Consider the following 27,703-nt stretch of genomic DNA (forward strand, 5'->3'; position numbering starts at 1 on the left):
CACACACACACACACACACACACACACACACACACACACACACACACACACACACAAATGTACAGTGTCAGTTCTGATTACTCAGCTCTCATCTCCGGTCTCCAGTAATTTTTTCTGCTTTTGAAGTAGCATTTTACCCCACTTGAGGATGACTCGAGTTTCCTCGACTAAGTGGGCAAACCAGAGGATGAGTAGGGCTTTTAAGTGTGCTTTGGTGGCCCAAACATGGACCTGCATTCCTCTGTTTCCTGTCATTCAGCCATTCTCACAGGACTCCCCATCTCCCCTCAGTCATCCTGTTCACTTATAGTAGCACTGCACATTCTAGTTTCAGCTTCAAACTGTTGCTTTTAGACTTTTCCAGCAGAATTACATTGTATTTTGTCTTAATTAAAGCACTGGCATATCACACACCTTTCCATATACAGTCTGTTTTTATGAGCGTTCAGTCTCAACATGATTGTTACTGTAGACCCAGATCCGGCTGATGACTCAAAGTGTAGGAGCGGCTTCATATCAGAGACATTCTTGAAGTCGCTCACATCAGGATGGGAGTAAGAAGGGAACTGGCCACCGAACAGAGAAAGCACTGTAGGCGAGGGAATGTGAAAATAGAAGCATATTTATTTGTCAGTCAAAGTTAAGGACAGCTTCTTAATGGATGTGATTGAATCTGTCTTCAGATAACTGGAAAATGTGGAAAATAATGTGCACACTTGTGTGTGAGCTTTGTGAGTCTGCCAAGGTCTGTGGAAACTTAAACCTTTAATACAGTAGATGTGTGTGTCTTTCCTGCCTCGTTCAGGACAATGAAGGGCTGTAATGATACTCCAGCAGATCAGGTAACCTATCAGAGACCTTCCTGCATATTTAACAACCCGGGAACAAAAGAGCAGCCCAAAATTGTGTTGCCAAAGGAGTTTGACGTGGTTTTGGTCTTCTGCAGAAAGATTATTTTAAATATGATAATTATTACTTTTGGAAGTGAGGGTAAAATACACTTTTTTGAGAAATACGAGACTGTTTAAAATAAATGCAGTTAGGAATCAAACTGTGTGATGCACTCACAGTGGCTGCAATATCAGTATCGACGTCCATTTGTCCACCTATTCAGCCCCAAGGGGTTTTCTTGAAGTTTGTGCTTGACATAATGTGCCAAAATGTAATTGAGTATGTCTCAGCATTTACAAACTCTACTTAAATAATCTTGAAATCAAAATAAAGCTAATACTTGGAAGATTTTATCAGAAGTGTATGTATTTAAGCAGCTGCTGTTGTTTCAGAGATAATAGTGAGCACTGACAGAAAGAAAGTCTGATTAATTTTCAGATTAGACAATAGATAACCCTTTTCAAAATATAGTGAATAATGCTAAAAACTCTTAAACCATAATTCACATGTGTACATTACCYGTGAAGAGATTTGTGTTGCTAAAATAATCTAGATCAAAGTTACAGGTTTTAGTAAAAAAAAGAAACAGTTATTTTTTTCATTTGGCACAGAATGTACCATTTTGGTACCATAATTAAATGTTAAAACACCTTGGGTGTTTAATTGCAAAAAATATATATTTTCCCTAAATGCCTGAAAATACTTGTTTTTGAATGGTTTTTTTAACTACCCATACATTTATTTTCACCCTATTCATATAAAATAATGAGAAATTATTATATGTGACTCCAAATGAAACATATTATTCAAAATCAAGTTAAAAAAAAACATCCAAAACACTTTACAGCATATTTTGGTATTTGCTTTGACTTGCATTTCTAAAAAGAAAAAAAGTCTAAAAATATTTTCTTTTAATTTGCTCTAATGTATTTACAGATTCACATTGACACCATTTTGTAATTTGTTTACTTACTGATTCACCTGCTTGTGGTTTTAACTGGGTTTGAGGGATGCAGAAATGTGAGTTTTTAGTCAAGATTTTCATGTGTTTGTAGATACCAAACATGTTTATGTGTAAATGACAGATCATAGATTAACAGAATTTGAACAGAATAAAAAATAGGAAGTGCAGTTCTGCCCCCGATTCCGGGGGCTCAAGAGGTAAAAAAATTCCAATTAATGCAATGCAATTTGGACGCAAATGTTGTACAATTAATTAAAGCTCACTAGTTATTTTTTTTACCACTGATTCTGTCAGCATTCTGGATTCAAAACTTCCTACAACTGACAGGTTTCATCCTGTTTTACAAGAAAATAAGAAAATAAAATAATTGAGGCTTAAAGCTTTTTTGCATCTGCAACTGACTAAATATGAACCTAGTGAGATCACAGCAGTTAGCACTAGCTAGATGTGCCAATCTAATTTGATGACATTGACAGACCTGACATGTTTGTTTCACGGAAAATGGCACAAAATGCTTTGTATCAGGAGGTGAGCAGAACATAGCCAGGGCACAGGCAAAAGGTTCAAAAGGTGAAGAAAAGGCTTTAATAAAGAACAAAAATGCTGACGATGCAGCTCAAAACACTCACGAGATCTCTGGGGAAAAACTCAGACACCTCACTGGCTGGTAAGCACAACACAATGAACGGACAAAGACTGAACACAGGACTCAGAATATAAAGGTGAACTAATGAGAGACAATGGAAAACACCTGGGGAGGCACAAGAGGAAACAGGTGAGCATGGGTGGGGCTGAAAGCAAGACAACAGGGAAAAGAGACACAGGGGAACAGAGAAACACTAGAAAATGAAASCAAAAACACACAGATCATGACACTTTGACTTGGTAAAGAACATAGTCTCTGATATTTCTCTTTAGCTACCTTAGATATAATCTTACATTTCTTGTGTTCCCTTCTAATATTTACTGTGTGTCTGCCAGAAGACCTTTACAGAGTTTTGATTTTGAGGTTGAGATGTAATGATTCGAAGAAGGTCGAAATGACTCCAATGATTTGCTAACACTGACCACACTGACAGTGATTAATCGTGAAAAATAAAAGAAAGACTCTGGAGTGGAAGAAGGAACGAATCTTTTACAGTTGGAGTGACAAGAGGAAGCAAAAGTGAGAGAATTGAGCTGATTGATGGATATAAATGATTGTAAGCTTTTGTCGGTGAGTGATGCAAGGATACGGTGTTCTGTGGTCCCAGCTGGACTATTTTTGTTGATCTTTCCTAATTCTTTTTGCTGATTGATGGTGCATATATTCAGTGAGGCAGGGATGAGATGTGGTCACAACCTGCTTGTGGTCCACCATGGGCTTTGCTCCTGGTGTGTTCTTTCTGTCTTTCCCACTGCCTCATTCGTTTCTTCCATCCAGATTTTCTCAACCTCCATCAGTTTTCACCCCCATTTTCTAGCATGTTTGTTCTTCTCTTATGTCACATCTACCCCCAGCTGCTTATTATATGAATGTTAAGAAAAGACAATAAACATAAGCTAGATGAGGAATTAAAGAATTCACTGAAGTCAACACTGAGGTTGAAAGTAGAGGGTGGAAAACTTCTGATCCTCTTATTTTAGTTTGACCACTATTGATTAACATTTGATTTCTGGACCTTATGATGATTCCCAAGAGTGGTGGACAAGTTTTACCATGACCTCATCTGAACTTGCCAGGCCGTGGTCACAATTTTTAGGCCCAATGGTGTAATCTTAAATTCTTGGATTGGTGTGGTTTGGGATTTTCTGTGAATAGTAGAGCATGGAGTCTACTCAAACAAACATGGCGTGATCCAAAATAAAGTCCCTGTAAGTTCTTTAGAGGCCATGTGGAAAAGCCATAAAAATGGAGTCACTGGGGTCAGATTTGAGATATCTAATGTTTTACACAGAGAATGGACTAATTGTGTGCTACTGAAATACTCTATTATGTTCTGTACACGGCTATGTATGCATTAGCATTGTTTTGCAGAAACACGTGGCACATGTGCACAAATGATGTGTAGCAGTTAAATGAGTTTTTATTCATTTGTTTGATGAGTAGCCCACACATTGGAGTTTTGGAAATGTGTGAGGTCTTTCTGCCTATTTAGCTTTTCATTTTAAAACTAGGCATAAACACAAACAAATACAAGGACTTTGCTTCGTTTCTTGTCACTCAGCAGCTGATCGACCAGAACAGGCTTAGTAAAGATGACCTGATACCATTATGAACCAATCATCTTTTTGTTTGGACATTTTTTCTGTCTTCGGGGTTACTTTGCTTTGCTGAGACTGTTTATCCACAAAACAAACAAACAAACAAAACAAAAAAACATAAAATACAAATGTTGCACAATATGTTAGTGAAATAGTTTGCCTAATGACTGCTGGAATAAGCTCTATCCCCCAGTCATAAACAGGACAACGAAGGTACAAGACAGGGCTAAATGGATGATTTCAGGGTTTTAATGTATTTTTTCTTTACAGTCCAGTCCAGGAAAATTGCCTTAAAATTAGTTAATAACATTCAGGCCAAGTAGTTTGACTGTCATCTGTTAACTATAAAATTACAACCATGACTAAGTAAACACAGGGTGAGGAAAGTCCATCACGCTCTTTTGGGTTTATTGCAGTTGTACATTTATGTGATTTAAGTAATGACAAACATTTTATTTTAGGAACAATCATCTGTTAAAATTTTTGGAATCTAAGTTTGACAATTTATTTAGAATTTATTTACGTCTTCACCTTTTCTGTTTTTTATTTTATTAAATTATTTTGTTACCAGAACAATTGGTAAGTTAGCATGTATTTTGAAATTTTAAGTCTTCTGTAAATCTATTAGGCATTATGCTACCCTTTAGTGTGCATGGATTGTGAGATCAGCTAACTGGAACTGACATTCCGTATCTGAATTAAATCAGTCATTTTTGCAACATAATATGGTTCCCATGCTGGAACTCTTCTGAAGCTCTCAACAACATTTAGCACACAGTTTACTTAGCTGTCTTGCATGTTTACTGTATTTAATTATTGCATGATCTAGTGACTTTTGGATTAAGTTTCTCCGGTTCTGTAAGAATTAAACTTAACAGAAAACAGCCGGTGTGACATTTATTCAAAACAGCTTTTGACAGGCGCCACAGATTTAAAAGTGTTAGAAAAGCCACAATTCCATAATTTTGTTGAGAGTTGAACACATCTCAATCTCTGACATTCGTAGCAGACACAATTTGAGTTAGTTTTCACTCTGTGGATGTTTGTGAGTGACAGTTCAGTGTGTATGTATAGGACATAAATTTCCTGCAAAAAGATGTTGCTATTGGTATTTGATGTTGGAAGTTATTAAAGAAATACAGACGAAGAAGTGTTTATGATGGGGAACACCTGTAGCACCTCTCCTTATGTGATGAATACTGAAAAAAAATCAGATTGAAGCAGCTGGAGGCAACAAGAGTAAGGATAATTGCACTCAGGATGACACCCTCACAGTTTTGCTATCATTTATTATTCCACCCAAATCATATCAACACTTCTAACTGTAATGCTTTGGAATAAAACATCCCTTTTATTCTGTTGACAAAGATGGCTTTGTTAGTCATTCTCGTCCATCTGTGATTGCCACTATGTGTCCTTTTTTCCTCTTTGTCTTGTTTTACATCAGTGTTTTCCCATGTTCGTTTTGTAGCCTGGGGGCAGACAGCTGGGTTGCTAAGGCTTTTTTTCCAACAGATGTTGCGGTGAAGAAGGAGACCATCCACCTCTCTCCACCCTGCAGCCCCTGCTGTGAGGCAGTTTACATCTGCTTATTATCCTGCGGTGGCCCTGAGGTGATCAGTCTATTACACCATTCCTGATCAGAGCTCAGACTGTTTCCTCAACACAGCTTTTAAGTCAAATCTCAAATGACACACAGCCCAAGCCGCAGGACAAAAGACTGTCCCTCATTTCCGCACAGATCAGACTTGGTGTTGTCATGTCTGGGATGGTCAGAGGAGTTTAAGAGAAAACTTGGTTACACTTTCTTATTTATTATTTAATAAAATGAGGAAGTGTGCTGTAGTGAAGGAGTTTAAAATGAAAGAAATACCAGTACAAGGCCCTGGGAAAGCTCAGTCCATGTTAATGGTTGCTATTTGATGGCCTAATTTGTGTACATCACTTATAAATTTGACTCACACCCTGGGGTTGTCCACACAACATTTTTGGTCAACGCACAAAAGTATTTTTAATTGTTTCAGCTTTGCGTTCATATGGAAACAATGTAGTAGCCCCTAAACTATACATATATTTTAAATCGAGAATCTTAAAATGTCATCCTTGTGTTTTTGTGTAGATGACTAAACTACATCCTTTTGAAAACAATTACATAGCCCTACACTGAAAAAAATTAACTTTTGGGTGTATTAACATTTATTTAATTATTCTTTTAAATTTTACAAAAAAATATCAAAATCTCTAAACTACTAGAATTTACTAAATAAACAATAAGCATTATATTATATATCAATATTACTGTAAAAAAGTAAATGCTAATATTATTTTACCAGTAATATTTAAGTGCTTTTTCTGGACAGCACATAAACATGAGTATATTAAGTAACTTCTTCTCTTCTGGGCTAAAACTGAGGGTGCATGCGCACACAGGGCTGCTGCTCCTCATTCCCTTGCTTCACTTTTCAAGGAGAGAACAAGACATGGTCAAAATAAAACATAAGTTGTCTGGTTTATTTTGCTTGAACACATTTGTTGGTGTGCAATAGTTTGATGGCATAATGTAGGTGATATTTAGTTTTCAGGGAACAGGGAATGCATACTGTAGCATTCTGCTGTGTTTGGCTGTTTGTCATGTGACTGCAGTGGAGGATTGTGGGTAGGATTCATGTTTGTTGTWGTTAAATCATTTTAGGGAATTGGTTAACATTGTTATTTCTGCAATTAGTCTGTTGAGTTACTCTAATTTTTGTGTTCATTATTTGTTAACTTGTGTTAAACCGTTCAGCAGAAGWAACCATAAGTGAGAGTSGTAGGTCTAGTCATTAATAAGTCCTGTGAGTTTCACATTGTCAGTGTTGTTCATGAAGAAGAATCCAATAAAGGTTCTTCAAAACTGCCACCTGTGGTGAAGTCTTGAACTATAACAAGAGCTACACCTCTCTCTGTAGCTGTGAGGTGTCATGCTACGATATTGTGCTTGATGCATGTGCACTGTTAAAGAACTTGTAAGATTTACTTGAAAAGATCCTCGTAACAATTTGCACTGTTTAAGTAAATTTAAGTGCTACAAATTCATGTAATATTTGCTCATCATTATCTAGTAAAAGTTATTAAGAATATAGTTAAATATTTGTGAATAAATCAGGTAAATTTTACGTAATTTGATCAAGTATGTGTTACAAGATTTAGTTGATCAAATTACGTAAAATTTACCTGATTTATTCACAAATATTTAACTATACTTTTATTAGATAATGATGAGTAAATATTACATAAATTTGTAGCATTTACATTTACTTAACAAACGTTAGTGCAAATTGTTACGAGGATTTTTTCTAGTAAATCTTACAAGTTATTTTTCAGTGTATCTCTAATCTAATCCAGGGTGTCTTTTTGCTCTTTTTTTCCTTGTTATGTTTAGGTTTTTCATCCATTGTGCAAAATATTTGAGTCAGCTTTACAGTGCCACATACAGACCAGGCATTTTCCAAACATTTTGAGTCACCAACTAGTCTTCTAATAATCAGTGAGACACTACCTTTTTGCTGTGAACTACAGTGTCCTCCCAACATCTACTGAAAGTTTATGTTGTCTCACCAAACAACTATGAATCATTCAACTCTCCTTCTTTCATCTGTATAAAGTATATTTAAAACCAGGCAGTTGCGCTCCATCTGTGTGAATCAGCACAGTGCGTATGCAAACAAATTATATAAGTTACATAAACAAATTATTTTTAGCAGTCCAACTTCATTCTCATCTTTTTTTAATCATGTAAGAATGTTTGGTTATCTTTGATGCCTGTATTTCACCACAGAGATATTTGAATGATTATAGGTGATGTGGAGGACATTGGTGGTCTCGTATAATAATTAAACCTTARTACAATCATTGACCATATCATTGACCTAACAAGCATTATTAGGCAAATAATATGCCATAAATTTAGATGATTAATTTCCTTGCACAGACCTTTGAATACATCATGCCTATGCTGTATTTACACAGGTTGAAGGGATGACAGAAAAGTGAATACCTCACACAGCTATGAGTAGAACACCACAGCTGCTCCAGTAGTTCAGACACCAGATACATTTCACTTGACCCTGTCGTTGGATTTGAGAACTTTTTATGATGATGTTTTCAGCCAAAGCGGTATTCAAACTTCTTTTGCAGCAACACCAAAGTGAATGAAGCTCCAGATGAACATTTGCATTCACACAAAGGTCATAGAGTTTTGAAGGCTTACTAGAACTCGAAAACATGAGTTATTTTTTGGTGAGATGAGACTCTTTTTACAATATTGGACTTTTTAGAGGGTGGACGAGAGTGCAAATGTTACGATGGAAATTCTGGCACGGTCTTTTTCCTACGGCATCCTGTTCTGCCGTTTAGACTGTGGTCTACTCATATTGCACCACAACTTAGACAAATACCATTAGCTATATCAGATGTCAGAAATAAACTTTTATGATGAAATATAAAACAGGATAAAAATAAAGGTCAAAAGAACTGGATTATTTAAGCCAATGTTTTACTTTGTTAACCAGTTCTCACATTCACGTAACATTCAAGGTAGAAGAAGAGGAAGTCATTAGGGGGTGCTTATGCATTAATGGTCATGGTAACATGTTGAATTACAAATAAGACCCATCACATCGAACTGAGGAATAGGTCGCAAGTAGGGATGGGTACTGCATTCAATACTTTTTTAAGTTCCGACCTAATTCTGTCGGAACTACCAAGAACCTGTTCATGTAACTTCAAACAGTACTATGTTTCGGTACCTAAATGCATCATTGCGACCATATTGGCGTAAGAGTGGGAGATTTTCCATGCTTGTCCAGAACGCAGCATCGCTCAAGAGYGTAATGACATCAGCAACCGCTGGTTCAGTAGAGTTCGGCGTAGCTTGAAAGCATCGCAGCTCCTGGAGTGAAACTCACAGAACAGACCGCCTCTGAATTATCTGGTGGATTAATTATCTTGTGAGCACGACGTTCGCTTGCTCAAAGTAAATAATGTACCACCACTTTCTTTATTTCATCCGCCATTAAACAGAGACCGGCAGAGGAAAACAACAGAGATGCTTCCTGACAGTCCATTATTTAAATTTAAAGGAAATATAGATATTCCCGAAAAAACAACAACAAAAACAACAACAATATATTAACTATCACAGAATTGAAAATGGAAAACAAGATATTATTTTAAGTGATCTGGAGTTGGGTGAGAGGTTGGACACGTGTGTTTTAGATGGGATTGTATTACTTTATAATAGTAATGCAGTATAATGCACCTTTTGAGCTTAGATGAACCAGTGTTCATCACAGCATAGCAGTGTGCCATCCATCCATCCATCCATTTATCCATTCACAGATAAAAGTCCCACTATACTGCAAAGTCTTGGCAGAGAAATTCTCTCCTTACAAAACCTTGGTTGAAGACTGTGGGGAGTTCTCATGCTGACACATTACTTTGTCTCACTACAGGACTAGCACCTGCAAAAAGATTGATAAAACTCATGGATAACTTGCATGTTTGGAGAGAAAAAAATGTTGAAAGACATATAGAAGTAATATGTTGGGTGAGAGCTGTTGTTAATAGATGAAACGAAGAAGAGATAAATTAAAAGGTTAAGGAAATTGAAAGAGAAGGGAGATGGTTTGTTCTGGGTTGGTAACTGTCTATAATATTTGCTTTCTGTTAAATCTACAGTGTTTTTTTCAGCTGCAGACCTGCTCAAGAAGGAGAATTCCAGTGGTGTTAATATCCTCGAACCAAATGATCTGTGAAGAATTGTCGTAATCTCTCTCGACCTTTTCTCACTTAACTTGCTTTTACTTTTTTCCCCTTGTCTATCCTTTCATTGGTTCCTACTCACCTATCCAAATTAGAAAAGTGCTTTAAGAGGATATTAGGCTCATATTTGTGCAGCACTTTTAAAGCTTAGTAGTCCAGTGTAGGTGACACAGTAAGGATTTCCTGTTAGGCCCCTTTGCTGCATTCTTGCTAAATTGCTGCTTGTTAGGTAAAGCTGAAGTGTAGGAGGTCSGTCTTTCTCCCTGTCAAACACACACATATATGGTGTAGCAAATACATACAACATGAACATCAGCACACAATGATGTGCACACACACTGTGGACACACAAGGGATTAGTGATATCACAACTGTGTGTGTATGTGTGCAAATGTGAACAGTGAAGGACAGAGGCATTCTCAGTTTTAGAGTTTGGTTATCTGCCAGAGAAGCAATATGAGATAAATACTTTGCCATCTTACACCTAGAGCTCTTGGCTTGTTTCTAATGCTGTGACATTAGATAATCCTCTGATGGTCTCAGAACTGCACACTGCACTCTAATTTTACACGTACAGAAACACACAAACACATAAGACATTGACCAGCTTCCACAATAGTGTTTTAATATACTGTTTCATCAGATTTATCCATTTTCAGCTACCTCTTGGTCAACGCTTTTGTAGCCCTACCTACATTGATCTTTTCTAAGAGTAATGAGCTCCTAATTTTAACTCTGGTTCAAGTATCTGGGTGTCTTATTTATGACTGATGGTAGAATAGAGCAAGAGATGGACTGACGAGTTGGGGCCTAATCCTCAGTAATCAAGGCATTGCTTCGATTGATCGTAAGGAGTTGAGTCCAAAAGCAAAGCGCTTGATTTACTAGTCTGTCTGTGTTCCAACACTCATCTGGGGTCATGAGGTTTGGATCACGATAAAAAAATACAATATTCTGAAATTCTTAATTTGGTTCTAATGGCTAGTAAGAGTGAGCTCAATATCTCATATTCACCAAGTGCTTTTTTCAAATAGGTTGTTAGAAACACCTACATACAGTGCACACACCCACACCCACAAATATCCTCTTTCATACCCTAGAGAGAGTTGGCATTAAGTTAACAACAAAGGGCATAAAAGTATTTTCCAAGTAAAACAAAAGTTTTAGTCATGACCAGATTTTCATTCTATTTTCCTACCATGCACTTTCCCATGATACCCCTGTTGTGGCACTTACAGCTCCAGCCTGGCAATTGGGAACAAGGTGTCATTGGACATTTTTATTATGACTGCATTTCTTTTCCTGTTATTTTATTTGCTCATTATTACATGAATGATTGCCTGGTGGAAAAGTAATTGTAGGGCTTTTAACCCTCTTGATTATGCACCATCTGCTTAAACAGCTTCTTCTTCACTGCCTCTTAAAACGTTTGAGAGATGAGCTGGAGAGCAGAAGAGTCTGTTCCTCTGCTTTTTGCACTGTTTACATTGTGTCTTAGTAACCCTTTTTAAAATAATTACCAAGCTTGGTATTTATGAAGCCAATCAGCCAGGTCACTGTGTGTGTACAGTATGTATGGGTCAATTCAGCTGGTGCAGCAAAACACAGATGCCCAAAATGAGTTTTGCAGTAAGCTTAGACATCTCTTGTCTTATAGTTAGACAGAAAACCCAAAGAGAGAAAAGTAACTGTCCTGCTGCATATCTGGCAGCAAATGATGGTAGTGACTTTAGGTTCCTTTCATTTTACTTACACTTTTATATCATCACTCTGTAGTGGTCTAGGTCATGGACATGAGGCCATAACAAACTTTGACTACTTTCAAAATGAGTGAGTTTAAATATGTCACTTGTGGTGGTGAATGTTATAGGTCAGCCCTCTGACTGAGTGGCTGTTGTGCATCCTATCTCTTTGCATTTCATCTCATGAGCTCCATGTTCTGATCGATTTTAGGTTGATGCTCTGCGAGTGCGTCTGGAAGAGAAGGAACAGATCTTGACCAAGAAGACCAAACAGCTGCAGGACTTGGGTGATGAAAAAAGCACGCTAACAGGAGAAATCCGAGACATGAAGGACATGCTGGATGTCAAGGAAAGAAAAGTCAATGTCCTGCAGAAAAAGGTACAGAATTCAAGCTAGTTTTAACATTGTACAACTTCCACCAAAGGGTTTGGTATGCAAATAATAAAACAATCGCATTGGAAAAAGTTAATGCATGGCAAAACTAAAATATGTATTCACTTTTCTTTCCAATCTAAAAAAACACGTAAAAGTTTGTTGTAACAAAATTTGCTGTCAATGAATCTTATACCAGGCACCTGATTGGCAGCACCTGGGGGTACCAGAAGCTCAAAACAAATGAAGATTGGGCAAATTTTTCATGTGCACAGCCCACTCAGTTCTACTGCTCATCCCACATAATGCATGCTCCTTACAAATGTGGGACTATTTAAAAGGGAAATTAGCAGACTCTCCAACAATTTAAAAATTAATACCAAGAAGCACTGTTGCAACAAAGAATTATCTACAAAACACAAATATCCTTACTTTTTGGGCTAAGTTTGTTTAGACGACCTTCAGACCCAGACTTCACTTAAAACTAGAGAACTGTCATCTCAGTGTGATTTGCTTGGTTGAATAAAAGTTAAATAAAATGTTGATGCTGTGACAGTTGTCAGTCTCTCCCCTGTTCCTGGTTGCCTGACAGTTGGCTGACACAGATGCACACTCTCAGTGATGAAATCAACATTTTTTTTCAAGTTGTCCAAGAAGCTCCTGTTTTTGAAGTCCTCCTGAGATCATTGAGAAATCTTGTGTTTGTTCTACTTAGGTCGGCGTCACATTACAAGATAATCATGCCGATTTTTGCCCTTCTGACAATCTTAAGGAAGTCCAGATTATCGTGATGGCTCTAAAGATAATCATAGCAGATATTCCCGCCATGGGTGGTGAGTTAAGAGTGATCTAGTTGGCTCGGAAGGACGTTGGGACCGCCCCGACCTCAAATCGGCTATATTCAACATGTTTGATTTTTTTGGCCCGATATCACTGTGTGTGTAGTGTTCAACCAAGCTCTCAGCCTGTGAATGAGACGTGTAGCCAATCAGAAAGTGAGGTGATGTAAACACGGAGGGGATTCCAAAATACAGAAGACAAAAAAACTGTCATGACTCACCAGAAAGTCTGCTGGATGTTAAAACTCCTATGGAATTGTTTTTCCTCTGGCAAAAATAGTCCACAAACGATCAACATTGTTTCTTCCTTGTTGCAAATGTTTATTTACTCTGAACTCACGTCTCTCTGGAGGTCATGTGAGATTTTTCCTCGAACATCTGAATTCTCGCGATATTTCAGGAAGTCTTGCGTGATTTAAAAACTGACATCTGAATGTTCATGAAGGAAATATCTTTTCGTGTGTGGTGTGCTGTCTCTTGCCGTGTGGCTGTACACTACACACTGTAGGACCAAACCTGGTACTGTATATCCATGATTTTTTATCCTCACTTGTGGACACTCTCAGTCTTTGAAAATAGGCCGACTGGTTTAAAATCTTGTAGTGCGACTCAGCCTTTACCTGCTGCCATGCCCTGCCTGCCTTACCTGCCAAATCCTCCCCTGGGCCCATACTCACCTGCTTCCTTGCCTCGCCTGAAAACCTACTTACCTGCTGGATACTCGGAAGAAAGCTCTGCAGTTACTTACCTGTTGTACCACACTGATCACTCTTCAGGAAGAAGTAGACCTATGAACAATCTCTCTGAAAACACTCAAGAAACTCTCCAGGAAACCAACTAACCACTATTCTGAATCTAGGTCCAGAGGTTCTCATTTCCATGAACACTGTAAATAAACTCACTTACTGTTATTTTGCCTAATGTGTGTTTTGTTCCTGCCTTACGGTGATATCAGCCTAGAACTCTGATAGATGCACACTACAACATTTGGGAAGCATGCTGCTAATGAATCTTATGCTGCATTCATACCGAACACAATTTCAGCATCAGGAGTGTCAGGTTTACATGCAAAGCCTATGGTAGACGTGCATCAAGCAGCGTCGGGAAGAGCTGCAGCGCGTCTAGTGCGATTAGAGCGGCGCAATTTGAATGATTTCAGCGATTTGAGCATTCGACGCTCTTGAAGCATGATTCGTGCGTCAAGCGCGCTGAACGCTAAAATTGGAAAATGTTACTATGGTGGCGCTGGAGACGGCAGCAGCTGGCTACCTCTCCTGCTAACGTGCAGTTTTTCTTTCTTTTTATTATTATTTTTTCTTTTTTGTTTAATATTTGCGTTTTATTGCATGTGTTTTACGCACTATCTGTCCAAGATGGGCAAATATAGCATAGTCTATGACAGAAAAACACTGCTAGATATTGGTAAGCGCTGTATAAATGTACCTTTCAGCCTACCAGTTGCCGACTTCACGCTGGATATTCTCCGACCCAGAACACCACAAGCTAAGGCGGAGCCGTATCTGACCGGAAGACGCAGACGATGGGCATGCGAACATAAACAGAAGCGGGGTAAGCGAGCGGGTGTCCGAGGGCGGCTAGCGAAGCTAGCTAGGATACCACTCCCCACGCTGCTGCTCGCTAATGTCCGATCTCTGGATAATGAAATGGACGAACTAAGACTCAGGCTCATTTCAGATCGCCAAACAAGGAACTGCTGTGTTTTCATTTCCACAGAATCTTGGCTCCATAATTGCATACCGGACTCTGCTATCAGGCTACAGGGGCTAACAGCGCACCGCACGGACCGCACTGACGCATCACTCAAAACAAAGGSTGGAGGACTGTGTGTGTTTGTAAACGATCGGTGGTGCACCAACTCAGCTGTTGTCGAGCGATTCTGCTCCCCTGACTTGGAAWACATGGTGGTGAGATGCCGGCCCTTCTACCTCCCCCGGGAATTCACCATAATCCAGATATGGGCTGTCTATATTCCTCCACATAGTGACGCTAAGCTGGCGCTAGCAAACAACAGTCTTGTCACCCAGAGGCTGCGCTCATTGTTGCAGGTGATTTCAATCAGACTGACCTCAGAACTGTCTGCTCCAGGCTTCACCAGCACGTATCATACCCAACACGAGGAGAAAACACACTGGATCACGTCTACATCAACATCCAGAAGGCGTACAGCACCACCCCTCTGCCTCCATTTGGTAAGAGTGACCACATTTCACTCCTCATGAAACCCACATACGAACAGCTGCTAAAGAGGGTTAAAGCAAGTGTGAGGTCTGTACGTGTGTGGCCAGAAGGGGCTGAATCAGCTCTGCAGGACTGCTTTGAGTGTACTGACTGGGGTGTGTTTAAAACAGCAGCCACCAGTGACCTGCTTGTTGATGTAAATAAATATGCATCATCTGTCAATGGGTTCATCAAGAAGTGTGTGGATGATGTGACTGAAATAAAGCATATTCTCACACTCCCAAACCAAAAGCCGTGGATGAACAGTGAAGTTCGTAGCCTGCTAAAGACTCGAGATGCTGCCTTTAGATCTGGCAACAGTGAAGAACTTAAAGTTGCCAGACAAAATCTGAATGTTGGCACTAGAGCTGCTAAACACACCTACAGCACACAAATTGCAGCCTACTTCAACTCCAGCTCAGACCCCAGACGTATGTGGCAAGGAATCCAAACTGTCACTGACTATAAAAGTAAAGCCAACAGCACCACATGCACAGACTCCTTCCTCCCTGCTGAGCTGAACACCTTCTATGCTCGCTTTGAGGACACTGCTCAGGCACAGCTGACCACCACTGCTCTGCCCTCCTCCACCACAGACGAGTCACTCATATTGGCTACTGAAGAGGTGAGGAGAGCTCTGATGCGAGTACCAGCCCGGAAAGCAGCCGGCCCAGACGGAATCCCAGGCAGAATCTTAAAAGCGTATGCCAACCAACTCGCGGCCCCCTTTACGGACATCTACAACGCCTCTCTGGCACAGTCCACTGTTCCGGCCTGCTTCAAAGCCACTACAGTTATCCCTATCCCAAAGAAGACCACCATCTCCTGCCTGAATGACTACCGTCCCATCGCTCTCACACCTATTGCGATGAAGTGCTTTGAGAGGCTGATCCTGGGTCACATTAAGAACAGCCTTCCTGGCACTCTGGATCCACATCAGTTTGCCTACTGGACAAACAGATCTAAAGATGATGCAGTCGCCCTGGCATTGCACACAGCACTCAACCATCTGGAAGGAACAAACACATACGTCAGAATGCTGTTTGTTGATTTTAGCTCCACATTTAACACCTTAATCCCATCCTGATTGGTATCCAAGCTCAACACCCTTGGAATCAGTAACTCACTCTGTAGCTGGATTTTGGACTTCCTCACTGGCAGACCACAGTCAGTCAGAATGGGTGACCACACCTCCCCCACCCTCACACTCAGCACCGGCTGCCCACAAGGCTGTGTGTTCTCACCCCTGCTCTTCACCCTGTACACCCATGACTGCCTCGCTAAACACAGCACCAACACCATCATCAAGTTTGCTGATGACACTACAGTCATTGGCAATATCTCTAATATCTCTAATGATGACGAGGGGGCGTACAGGGAGGAAGTGAAGCTCCTGGCAGAGTGGTGCACCACCAACAACCTCTCCCTCAACACCAGCAAAACCAAGGAGCTGATTGTAGATTTCAGGCAAGGGAGTAGAGCGCACAAACCCCTGAGTATTGTATTATTGTATTATAGTTCTGAAAGTGAGCCTCGTTAGCTCGCAGCTCCTGGGTGATAAAACTCACCAAACTCAGAATGCCTCTGAATTATCTGGTGAATTAATTATNCCTCTGACCCCACCCACCCCAGCCACTTCCTGTTTCAACCCCTGCCATCTGGAAGAAGGTACAGGATCATCAGAGCCAGAACCACCAGACTCAAGAACAGCTTCTTTCCCCCGTGCTGTTAAACTGGTGACCCCAGCCACTCCAGCCACAACCTGAAAAATCATAGACTGTCCGTTGTCCACATCTAGTTCACATCATACACATGATTGTGTATTTAATGTTTGTGTTTAATGTTTATGCACGTTATGTCTTGTCTTGTCTGCACTATGTCCCTTGTTACTGCACTGGAGATCTAGCTTAAAAGCATTTCGTTGCACTGTTCAGCCGTTTCAGTATAATGACAATAAATTGAATAGAACTGAATTGGAAAATCTGAACTTTTGCAGCTCAACACGGCGCATCAACCAACCAGAGAAACTCCACTGTGTGACATAGTGACAGATTTTCTGACGGAACAGTTTCCTGAATGATGTCCACTAACCTGAGACAGATGGACAGGAGCTATTCAGCTGAAATCGAGTACCTATAGTCGGTGTCCTGCAGAAGCTATCAGCACTGATGTGGGTCAGTGGCTCATCAAACTGGACTTGGGAAAAAATAGTTCTGAAAGTGAGCCTCGTTAGCTCGCAGCTCCTGGGTGATAAAACTCACCAAACTCAGAATGCCTCTGAATTATCTGGTGAATTAATTATGAATTAATTATCTGATGAGTGCAACGTTCTCTTGCACTCAGTAAATAAAGCAAAGCCACTTCCTTTATTTCATCCAACATTAAACAGTGACCAACAGAGGAGGAGAGACTGGCAGAGAAGGGGAGGAGGAGGCTCTCGACATGCTATACGCGCATCAAGCGCTTTTTGACTCTCGTCCAACCTCAAAGTGCACAAGCATCCAACTTGAAGCGTTGGGTGCAATTTTGATGCTGAAATCACATTCGATGTGAACACAACATTATACTCACTTGACTTATGACATTAATGGTCATCTGTTTCTGTATAATAAGCATGTCTAGTTCTGGTTGACATAAAGCAATCACAATGTACTTAGCTAAACAATTGATCAAGAACTTATTAAATTTTAGTCATGGGCTGGGTTAGTTTTACTTGTCTCCAGTCTTTCTTTAATTTGAGGCAAATAGTCTTCCCCATTGAAGCCCTAAATGAAAAGCTAGTGAACTGGAGTTTGTTTCTTCACTGTAAGAAGAAGAACAAAGAACTTTTAATCAAGAGGTCTTCTCTTGAATGAAAATGTGTTTTCATTCATCCGCTGATTAGATTTGACAAAAAATATTTGACTTTCCATGTGACTCATCTGGTAGGACTTTGTTGATTTGAATAGTTTTACTTTAATATTTAAAAAATGGTCTGCCCAGAAGCTTTCTGAAAATAGCTTCCTATATGTGTAATAAACCATCTGTGTCAGATTCATGTTATTTGATTCCAAACACTTGCACACACAAACACATCTGTATAGCATATTTCAAAGGTCTTAATTGTGGTTTTTAAGGTAGCTTTTTTAACAGGGCCTGGGGCTACCTTTGGTACACAGGGTGGTCATTCCTTTATAGACTAGTTACTCCCACATAAAAGTTATCTCCCAACTTCCATGTTTCCTGTTATGTTGTCCAATTAGAGCTCCGTCTCCCTCATTCTTCCTTTTTTCTGAGTTTATTAAAAATGTTCCCCAAAGGTCACAGTGTCAGGTGACTGTCTGCATATTCAGATTATTTTGTCTTCACCTTTCCAACCAAACTGTACTTATCACAATCTGATGGATTTTCCAAACTCCTTATTAGTAAAAAGCCAAACAATCCTTAGAGGCTAGAGCTGACAGTGTTTTACTCCATTTGAAAGAAAGGAGTAGGAATAAAWGTAAACACTTGATTTTTATTGCATTTTTGCTCTATGATTTGTGCTACATTATCGTAACACACACGATTATGTTTAGCAGAAATCTTCTCAGATCAACAAACTTTTGTACAATTTCTTTAATATATAAAGGATGAATGATTACTATTCTGAACATTGGATGTACTCAAAAGGGTTATAAAGTAACAACTTAGTTTGATTGAGCTGATTTTAAGACATTGATTGGTGTTATTACATTCAAAATTTTGTGGTTAAAATACAGATAATTGTTATAAATTCTACCTCATGTTTTTGATAGCTTTATTTTCAGAGTGTATATTTCTTTGGTGTTGGTGGATCCTTGTGTTTGTGTTTTGTTACTTTCCTGTGTTTTTCTCCCACTGTAGCTCCTGCCCTGCTCACCTGATCCTTGTCTCTCCCAAGGCTTTGGTCATTTGGTTCATTATAGTGTCCTCCTGTTTCTCTAATGTTAAAATTGTCKGTTGATTTTCAAAGAATGAGACCCCACACATGATGATAAAACAGTCATAGATATAACAGGTTTGGTCCTACTGTGTGTGGTGTTGATTTACACTGCAAAGACAACACACCACAGACAAACCAATTTCACTCACAAACATTCAGATGTTAGATGGAAAATCTTACGAAACCTCTCGATATCAGACRTGAGTTTAACAAACAGCAAATGACGAGGACAAAGCAATAGCAATAGTTTGTGGTCTATTTTTAACAGAAAAAACAAAACGAAAAGATGTCTACTGGAATTCCTAGTGCACCATGGCAGTTGTTTTGTCTTCTGTRTTTTGGATTCCCTGTTTTCCATCACCTCACTTTCTAATTTGAGTAACAGGCTGCAAGCTCGTTTGTCTTTGAGGGACACCACACTGTTTCAGGCCAAAATAATCCAACATTTTCAATATCCCAATTTGAGATTATAGCGATCCTAATGTCTTTCTGAGGTGACTAGATCACTCTTAATGCACCACAGTTGTCAGGGATATTTTCTAAGATTATCTTTAGAGTCATCACAATAAGTGGGGCATTTTAAGTTTGTTGGAAGTGAAAAAATTAGCCTAAAATCGTCATAATTATCTTATCCTGTGAACCAGGCAATCACATACCTGTGGCACCATATTAACCTGTGTCTTGTTCCTAGTTTCTTGATCATTTTTCTATGTAGAACTGCTGCCCCGACAGCCCTTTGTTTCTTTGTAAAGAATTTTTTGATTTATTACATTATATTGACTTACTTTCACCCTGGGTTCCATTCACTACCAATTGTAACACAAGGTTTCTATATTTTTTTCAATTCAAAAATTTTATTCATTTCATTAAAAAACATACTATATACAATAATAAAAATAAACCAAAACCAAAGAAATATACAGATCAAAATAAAATGAAAGTAGCAGAAAAAGAATAAATCTTATTTTGTCTGCCCCTTTTCGACCCAGAATACATTCAAATGAAACATAATTTACAAAACAATACTAAATAACATAAAATAAAAATAATAAAATAAAAATAAATAAAAATAAAAACAACAACAACATAAAAACATCAACTCAAACAACAAATCAAATAGCTCCACAAATGATGAGTAAATATTCTTGATTGAAGGGCCAAAATAATGGCTATGATGCAAAGTCAAATTCATTTTTGAGCATTGAACTATATGCCTGAGAAACACATAATATTGACCCTTTAACTTTTGAAATCAATCCAATTCTAGTTGGCCGCCACAGCTAATTGAACTTGACCAACACAAAAATAATTACCACTTAGTCAGTTTTACAGATATTTACCTAGATTTGTGTGGTAGCTGAGAGTCATCTGGCAGCACTGTCCCATCTACTAATATCCCCATATTGCGTGTGATTGCGCATAACGTCATGCCATCCGTTAAAATACATGTAATTGTATTATTTTCTGTCTCAGGAGAATGTGAGGACTATCTTTTTGTTCCAGCCCACTTTAGACACTCCGCACAGGATTACAACATGGTAGCATGAAGTCATTGCTGTACTTTGAGACCAAGGTTGATTTTAATAGCAATAGACTGAATCTGACTGAAAATAATGAGTAGCTTGTCTTTGTATGAGAAAAGAGATTTTTTATGTCAGCACACTGGTCTTAAGTATCACAACATAAAACATTGTGGCTTCTGTTCAAATCCTTGGTCAATGAGACCATGACAAAAGCATAATAATGCATTGATTTGTGTATGTTTTTGCCCCCTCACCCCAGCTGAAGGGGCAGGGCAGGGCTGCAAGGTATTCATATAATCCACTGGTTGTGGCATGGTTATGACATACATGTGTTATTCATGTTCAAACATTGTGGTCATCACAATCCATATTCATGCTTTTAGAAAAGCTGGCTGTGTGCGTAAAAATATAGCCTCTCATGTTCCCTCCCATAGAAGCCACAAACGGGTAGATGTGATTGCGTCTGCTTTGGCTACATGTGTGGGTGTTTGTGTGTCTCTGTGGATAAATGCCTTGCTCACAAGGAGTTACCTAAATTATGTTTGGTGAGTTTTGCTTAGCCTTTTTTACGGCTAACCACTCTGTTTCAGCGTAGCCTCTGCCAGAATCTGGCAGCCCTTGTTTTAGTTCGGTAGTGTCACTGACTCGGGTCTGGTTCATAAGAATGACTGTGATTGTGAAGAAAAGTTGGGACAGTAAAATGGATTTACAAACTAAGTTTTTTTATCTTGTGCGTTGCTTGTCTTTCAATTTTTTCCTCACAAAATTTAATTTGTTTGGTATGTTTTTAAATGCAGTTTAACTTTCTTTTCTCTTACTTACGTGAATTGAAGCAAAATGTGTATTTGCTGCTCGTGTTTGTCCAGATGTTTTTCCAAAATTTCCATAAATGTTCCTTCTCTGTTTCCAGTTTCTCCCTCCTTCCACGTTTTATGTACCGCCCTAAAACAAAACTGCTAGTATTGAATTTTGATGCATAGCAATAGTGATGGAAAGGGCTTCATGTTGATAGAAGAAAAATATTAGTCCAACATTGGCGCAGTGCAACTTCTATAGTGTCATTGTGATGATTCATGTGATAATTAGATCCTGGCCGCAGGAATATTTTTTGCAAATTGAGAACACTGTGACCAGTGATTTCTTCAATGGGCTGTTTGAGTATTGACTTGTGGTTTTAGACCTTATGTTAAAATCAGTTTAGTGTTAACATTAGTAAAAGACTGGGCAATTATTATGATGGTTTTATGTTCAAAGAACAGCTGTATGACAATATGTAGTGTCAATTGTTTCCTCGAAGCTCTCAGTTTTTGAACAGGTTGAAACTGTTTTGGTCAAGGTACAACACATGAGCAGTGATTTACAGGGTTCATCATTTTTCATTGTCAAGTACATTTCTCAGCCATGGTTGATCAGATTCCAATGTGTGCAAACGCTTACAAATAAACTAAATAAAAGTCACCTTCACACTTTTTCTATGGCTTTGGGTTGTTTGATGGCCTTATCTGGAGCCCCTGTGATACACAATAAATAGAGATTTTTCAGTATCATACAAAACTCCTTGTACTTGCCTAAATCACCCATAGATCCATCTTCTATTTCAGTACTGTACAGATTTCTGGTACTTCTCTTGCCTACTCCTAGATTATAAAATGCTCCTTTATGAAACACATTGGATGTTGTTCATCATTAGTAGTTCAGTAGTTATATTGATCTAGGTTTGGGGATGGACGTAGCTGAGCGTCATCCCAAGCACATATTCCAAGTACTATCTGACCATATCTCTGATTAAAGGCATTCCGTCAAGGAATGCTGCTTTCAGCAATCATCTAATCTGACTTACATACTTTTGGAAGAAGATAATTGGTTTTTCCAAAATGCTTTAATGCTTTCAATATGTATAAGGTTATTTTATTTGTCCTTTGGGGGATTATGATTGTCATTCTGTTGAAAGGAAACTGTGTACACTGAGAACCAGAATCAGGTTCAGGAAACAGGTCCAGTACTCAGCCTTGAATGTTTATTCGCACACACACACACACACACACACACACACACACACACATATATAAAGATTATCACAACGCTGTGGTCCATCTCATCCAAAGGGATAAAATGTTCCTCCCATTACATTTCCTTATAATTTTTTAGTGTAAACACCCCGAATATGATGTCAAAGTAAACAAGGAAGTAGCCTTAAAACATTGTTGAAATGTAAAACATTGTGTTTACACTGCTAGAGTGAGGCTCAGGTTAAACAGAGCCTTATTGATTCTTTTACTGTTTAAATTAAAAGATTACAATCGAAAGTCTAAAATATAAGACCATCTAAAATTCAGTTAATCAACCACAAAATATCCCACACTATATTGTATTTAACCTTTTTAAAGCTGGATGAGCGTGTACTAGAGTGATGTATATATTAGTTCATAATAATTTGTATTACTAAACAATAGTTTTTTTATTTATATGAAATATCTAGATTTTGTTGATTATAAAATAGAAATTTAGGCTTATAACAACAGAAAAGCAAAATCAAGACATTAAAATAGTTCATTAAAACAGTTTTCTTTGCAATGAAATTTTCTAATGATTGCATCCTCTACACGTTAATCAACATCTTCTTGGGTTAACATTTTTTCTTGCATTAGACTCATATGTAGACTGCCACAAGTGTATTCCAGGTGAATTAGTGCAGCACTTCTCAAAAGCCCCATTCAAATATTTCTTTACTGCTTTATACATAAATTTTTCAATGTGAGTGTGTTCAATCTTGATAGATCTGTGATGAGGCCACCAATGCCTTTCATCCTAATGGATACCAGCTGACCAATCAGAGTGCAGAGACACGGCCACAGATAAGAACTGCTGGAACTAGGGAGGTTCTGGTAAACTGCCTGTGATAGGGCCCCATCTGTCCCCCTCTCCTCCTATCAGCAATCAGCCGGGGTAATGGTGGGAGCCTGAGGCTGGTTGATTGGAGCCAGGCTACACATCAGTCAAGACAAATGCCACGTAGAACACATCAGACCTCAACCGCTCGAGTCCATCTTCCTCCTGACCGCAGCACGTGCACTTCACTTCAAGAACTAAAACGTGTTTCATGACTGTCCAAAAGATGAAGAACTGAAAGCTGACGGTATCCTGATGATACTGTGCCATAACTCAAGCTGACCTGTTACCTTCCTGGCAGTCCAGTATTTCATACTTAAAGATCTAAGAGAAGCACTTAAGCTAATGTTCTCAGAGGAAAATGAGTCACAGTTTGACTCTTGAACTCTCTGTTAAACTGCAGGACTGTGTGCTGTTTGCACTTGTTTGACCAGATCAGTGTAAAGGGGGCTTTGGTCAGAAGGTCCAGGTTGGGAACAACTACTGTGGTCCTCAGTGGGTGGCCATGCTTACCTTGATGTGTTTGTTTGTTTGATCCTTTTGATTTGATTTTTTAAAATTTGTTTAGTTCCTTTTTGAAAAAAATATTCTAATGGTGCTGGGTCTAGATGTCTAAAGGGGCATTGCAGTTACCTAATGATCATGGCAAGCAGTCCTTGGGGGATTTGGGCAGAGAGACAGTTTTAAGTCTAAAGAGCACTGGTGTAGATCTCTCTCTCTCTCTCTCTCTCNCACACACACACACACACACACACACGTTTGTTCTTGAACCCCATGGTGACCTTCCATTGACTTCCGTTCTTTTTTTTTTAGCCTTCATCGCCTAACTCTGAACATATACCTTAAAATTAACCTCACAGGTACCTACCTGACCCTAAAACTAACCTAAACCTCAATCCTAAACTTAACCCCCTACCCGTAATTTGCATTTGGACTTGTGGGGACCTGGCATTGGTCCCCACGATTCACTTCGGTCCCCACAAGGCTGCTTTGTTTTGAGAAATTGTCCCTACACACACGCACGCACTCATGTATGAAGCTCAGTCTGCAGGAGTCTCACCCTGTTCATTCTACTTCGTGGTCAACCAGGAAAAATCACAAAGAAAACAACACTCACTTTATCTTTCTCTGTGTGCCTTTGTCRTAGTCTCAGAGCATGTCTCTATTGTGTCCACATATGTGTGTGTTCACATCCAATTGATATGTATAAATGCAGTGGAGGGTTTCTTTTTAAATAGGAGGGAGGAATGTGTGGCGGAGAGGGGGAGCCTGTCTGCTTGTCAAATGTGTCAGTTCTATGTGCAACTGAACCTGGACTGACATTTATGATAATAATCCTGAATTGATTAAAATGTGGGACTTTTTTAAACTGTGCGTTCAGGAAATCCATATACTTTAAAAATATATATAGAATTATACTGTAGATATGTCTTGCTGTTTGTTCTGGTGTGTGTCCGTACCTAAATGTTTTTATTTAGGTAGGGTACTTACATTTTGGTGTATCTTTTATTTCTGTGTGTTAAAACAATTAAGATTATGGTTATAACTTAAGAAACCCTAAACCTGTTTAAGAAAAAGTTGATTCAAAAAATAAAATAAAATAATTTTATTGAAAAGAAAAAAACAGTTGATGACAACTACATTTCATAGCTGTTTAGAGAATCATATCACCTATTTCTGGTTTTCACTTAACCAAGTTATGTCAACAATTTCCACTAAACTAACTGAGTTCTGTAAATCTAAAGCAACTTGCATAATTACATTGAAATAAATTGTGAAGACTGGACTTACTCAACTCAGTTAAGTGGAAATTGCTGACATACCTGAGTTAATTAAATCCAACAATCTATTTTTTGAGTGTATTTTGCTGTTTCCCTTATTTTCTTGTGGTATTCTAAATAATAAAAACTGCATTTCAATTTTTTTATTGTCAAACATCTCAATGGGCTTCCAGTTTTGTGTTCCAAACTTGGAATATTTTTGTCTTGTTTATTAACATACAGATAAAATTATTTAGTGGGTTTTCTGTTTTTACTTATTAGTTTTTTTAAGTTGTGCCAGTTTGTATTGGCACAACTATATTGTATTTTGTATTATATGAGAGTTCAGATAAATGACCGTTGGGCTCTGGTCAAAAATCCAAGTAAATTTAATGCTCGTCTACTGATATATTTTTCCATTTTTATCTCTCTGTATGTGTGAATGATTTGTCTGACATTGTGCATGATTATCTGCCTGTGTGGCTGAATACAAATGCGTAACATAAGTGTTCGATCAGTTTAAAGAGAGAGATGTTAGCAGTTGAGGGCCTTAGTTTAAATCAAAGTGAAACCTAAATAATTATTTTTTTACACTCCATTTTTACTCTTCAGTACAAAACACAAGCAAAGTTTTATCACCAAGATTGAATATTTTAATGTTTTATTAAAGAAAGAGTGTTTAAAATGCCTTTCAYTATTTTTAAAGCAAACGAGATGATGAATTATTTTTGAGAATGCATCTTCTTTTTGGTTGTCAACCAGTCTTGTGATAACATACAGGAAAATCATCTCAAAACACAAAATAATTAAATTAAAGTTTTTTAAATACCAATCAATCTAATCTAATGWAACTGTCAGAAGTAGAATATTTTGCTAATAGCTGCACCTCGCCACATGGAGGCGCCAGCTTATACAGAATGATGACTTTACAGCCTGCTGGTTTTGTGCTTTTTTGTGTTTCACAAGCAGAGATAAGGTGGTGAGGTTTGCAGGTTAAACATAATACAGCCAACAACCCCTCTCACTGAAAGAAAGAGGAACTTTTGTCTCAGTTGTTCAAGTTCAGGCTGCACATCTAAACCTTTAGTAATCCCTTAATCAAATGCCTTGATGACTAACTGATGGGAACTAAATCATGCTTTACCTGAATCAGAGGAGTGYCATTTTCATTTTGTAGCCTTTTCAACTTTTGCTGTTTGGCTGGATTTTTCTTGGGAAATCTATTTTGTGTTTCTACTTATTGTTTAATTTGTGGTTAGTCTCCTTCTGAGTATTTGTGTGTTCACGATCATACACGTTAGTGCCAGGATCGTTGAGTTTTACAGTTCTCCCGATTTTATTTTCAGAAGCAATGACAACCAAGTTGCTATGCTGAAACAGTGACCAATTATTGTTGGGTGTTTTTATTGGGCTAAAAGAGTTTTAAAAATACAAACGATTTCATTTTTGTGGTGGTCACTCTCCACGCTGACCTCCTTTGTGTTCTGCAGAAATGATTYCTTTGGTGGCCACAGAGTTCTAGTCCTGTAGGTTGGATGGACGACAGACGGGTCAGTTGGGTTTGTGGTTTTGCTTTGGAACAAACAGCTTTTAGACCACAGTTTTTTTTAACTGCCAAACAAAGTCTGATACCTTCCCATTACATTAGAACTCAGCTTGAGCTAATCATGAGCTTAATATAGTAACCACAAAAGCAAGACTCCATTGATTTATAACTCAGCTGAATAAAGGATTACACTGTTTTGCTGACAACTATTACCTTTAATTTTTTTTCATATATTTAAGACATATTTGCCATGTGTATAAGAATAAATTGTACTGAACTCGTAACAGTTTTTCCACTGATAAAAATACCATTACCCCATTTTACAMTTTTGACATTCTTATCTCATTACCAATGCTTTAAAATGTGGCATTATTTTTTTAAAATGGTAGCTAGGATGCCTTTCATACRAATGTATCCCACAACTTTCCAACAATGAGTCTACTGTTTTGCAAAAGTTAGTGATAATGGAAACCTACTCTCAGTTACATTTCAGAGCCATGATAAATGTTGTTGTCATGTGCAAAGTCAAGGCCAGTGGAAGGTAACTGTACATCATCACTTCAACTTTTAAGAAAAAAAAAAAACATAGAGCATGGCCCTGCCCTATCAGTCTTTTGATAAAGTTATCACAGTCAAAACAGTGAGTCTGTAAACTTTGGGGAAGCTGTGTGTGCGTTTGTGTATGGGGGTCTGGGGGTGTTAGGAGATGACTGAAACACACGTCATAGTTTCTCCAGAGGATACACATTCAATAAGACAGACAGTCCACACCACAATGCCTGGGTCTGGAAGCTTCCTATCGTAGGTGGTCTGCTTCAGTGGGAGGTGTGTTTGGTTGGAGAGTGGGATGACATATGCACTACAGTTTAGTGATAAAAAACGTTCGCCTGTGTGTGTTTGTTTGCACACACACACACACACACACACACACACACACACACACACACAC

At 38.5% G+C, this 27,703-nt stretch overlaps 1 protein-coding gene across 7 annotated transcripts in view; it reads left to right on the top strand.

Moving 5' to 3' along the window:
- The window catches only part of LOC106523924 (ELKS/RAB6-interacting/CAST family member 2), a 160,583-nt gene that overhangs the window by 20,524 nt on the left and 112,356 nt on the right, over positions 1–27,703 (top strand). For all 7 annotated transcript variants that reach the window (XR_001310953.1, XM_014017504.1, XM_014017531.1 and 4 more), the window contains one exon: positions 11,855–12,022. Coding sequence is in view for 6 of the 7 variants with exons in the window: in XM_014017504.1 (XP_013872958.1) it covers positions 11,855–12,022 (168 nt within the window). In the remaining variant the exon portion in view is untranslated. The remainder of the gene's footprint in view (positions 1–11,854; positions 12,023–27,703) is intronic.

Source organism: Austrofundulus limnaeus, unplaced genomic scaffold (genome assembly GCF_001266775.1).
Source record: "Austrofundulus limnaeus strain Quisiro unplaced genomic scaffold, Austrofundulus_limnaeus-1.0 Scaffold3, whole genome shotgun sequence".
Lineage (NCBI taxonomy): Eukaryota > Metazoa > Chordata > Actinopteri > Cyprinodontiformes > Rivulidae > Austrofundulus > Austrofundulus limnaeus.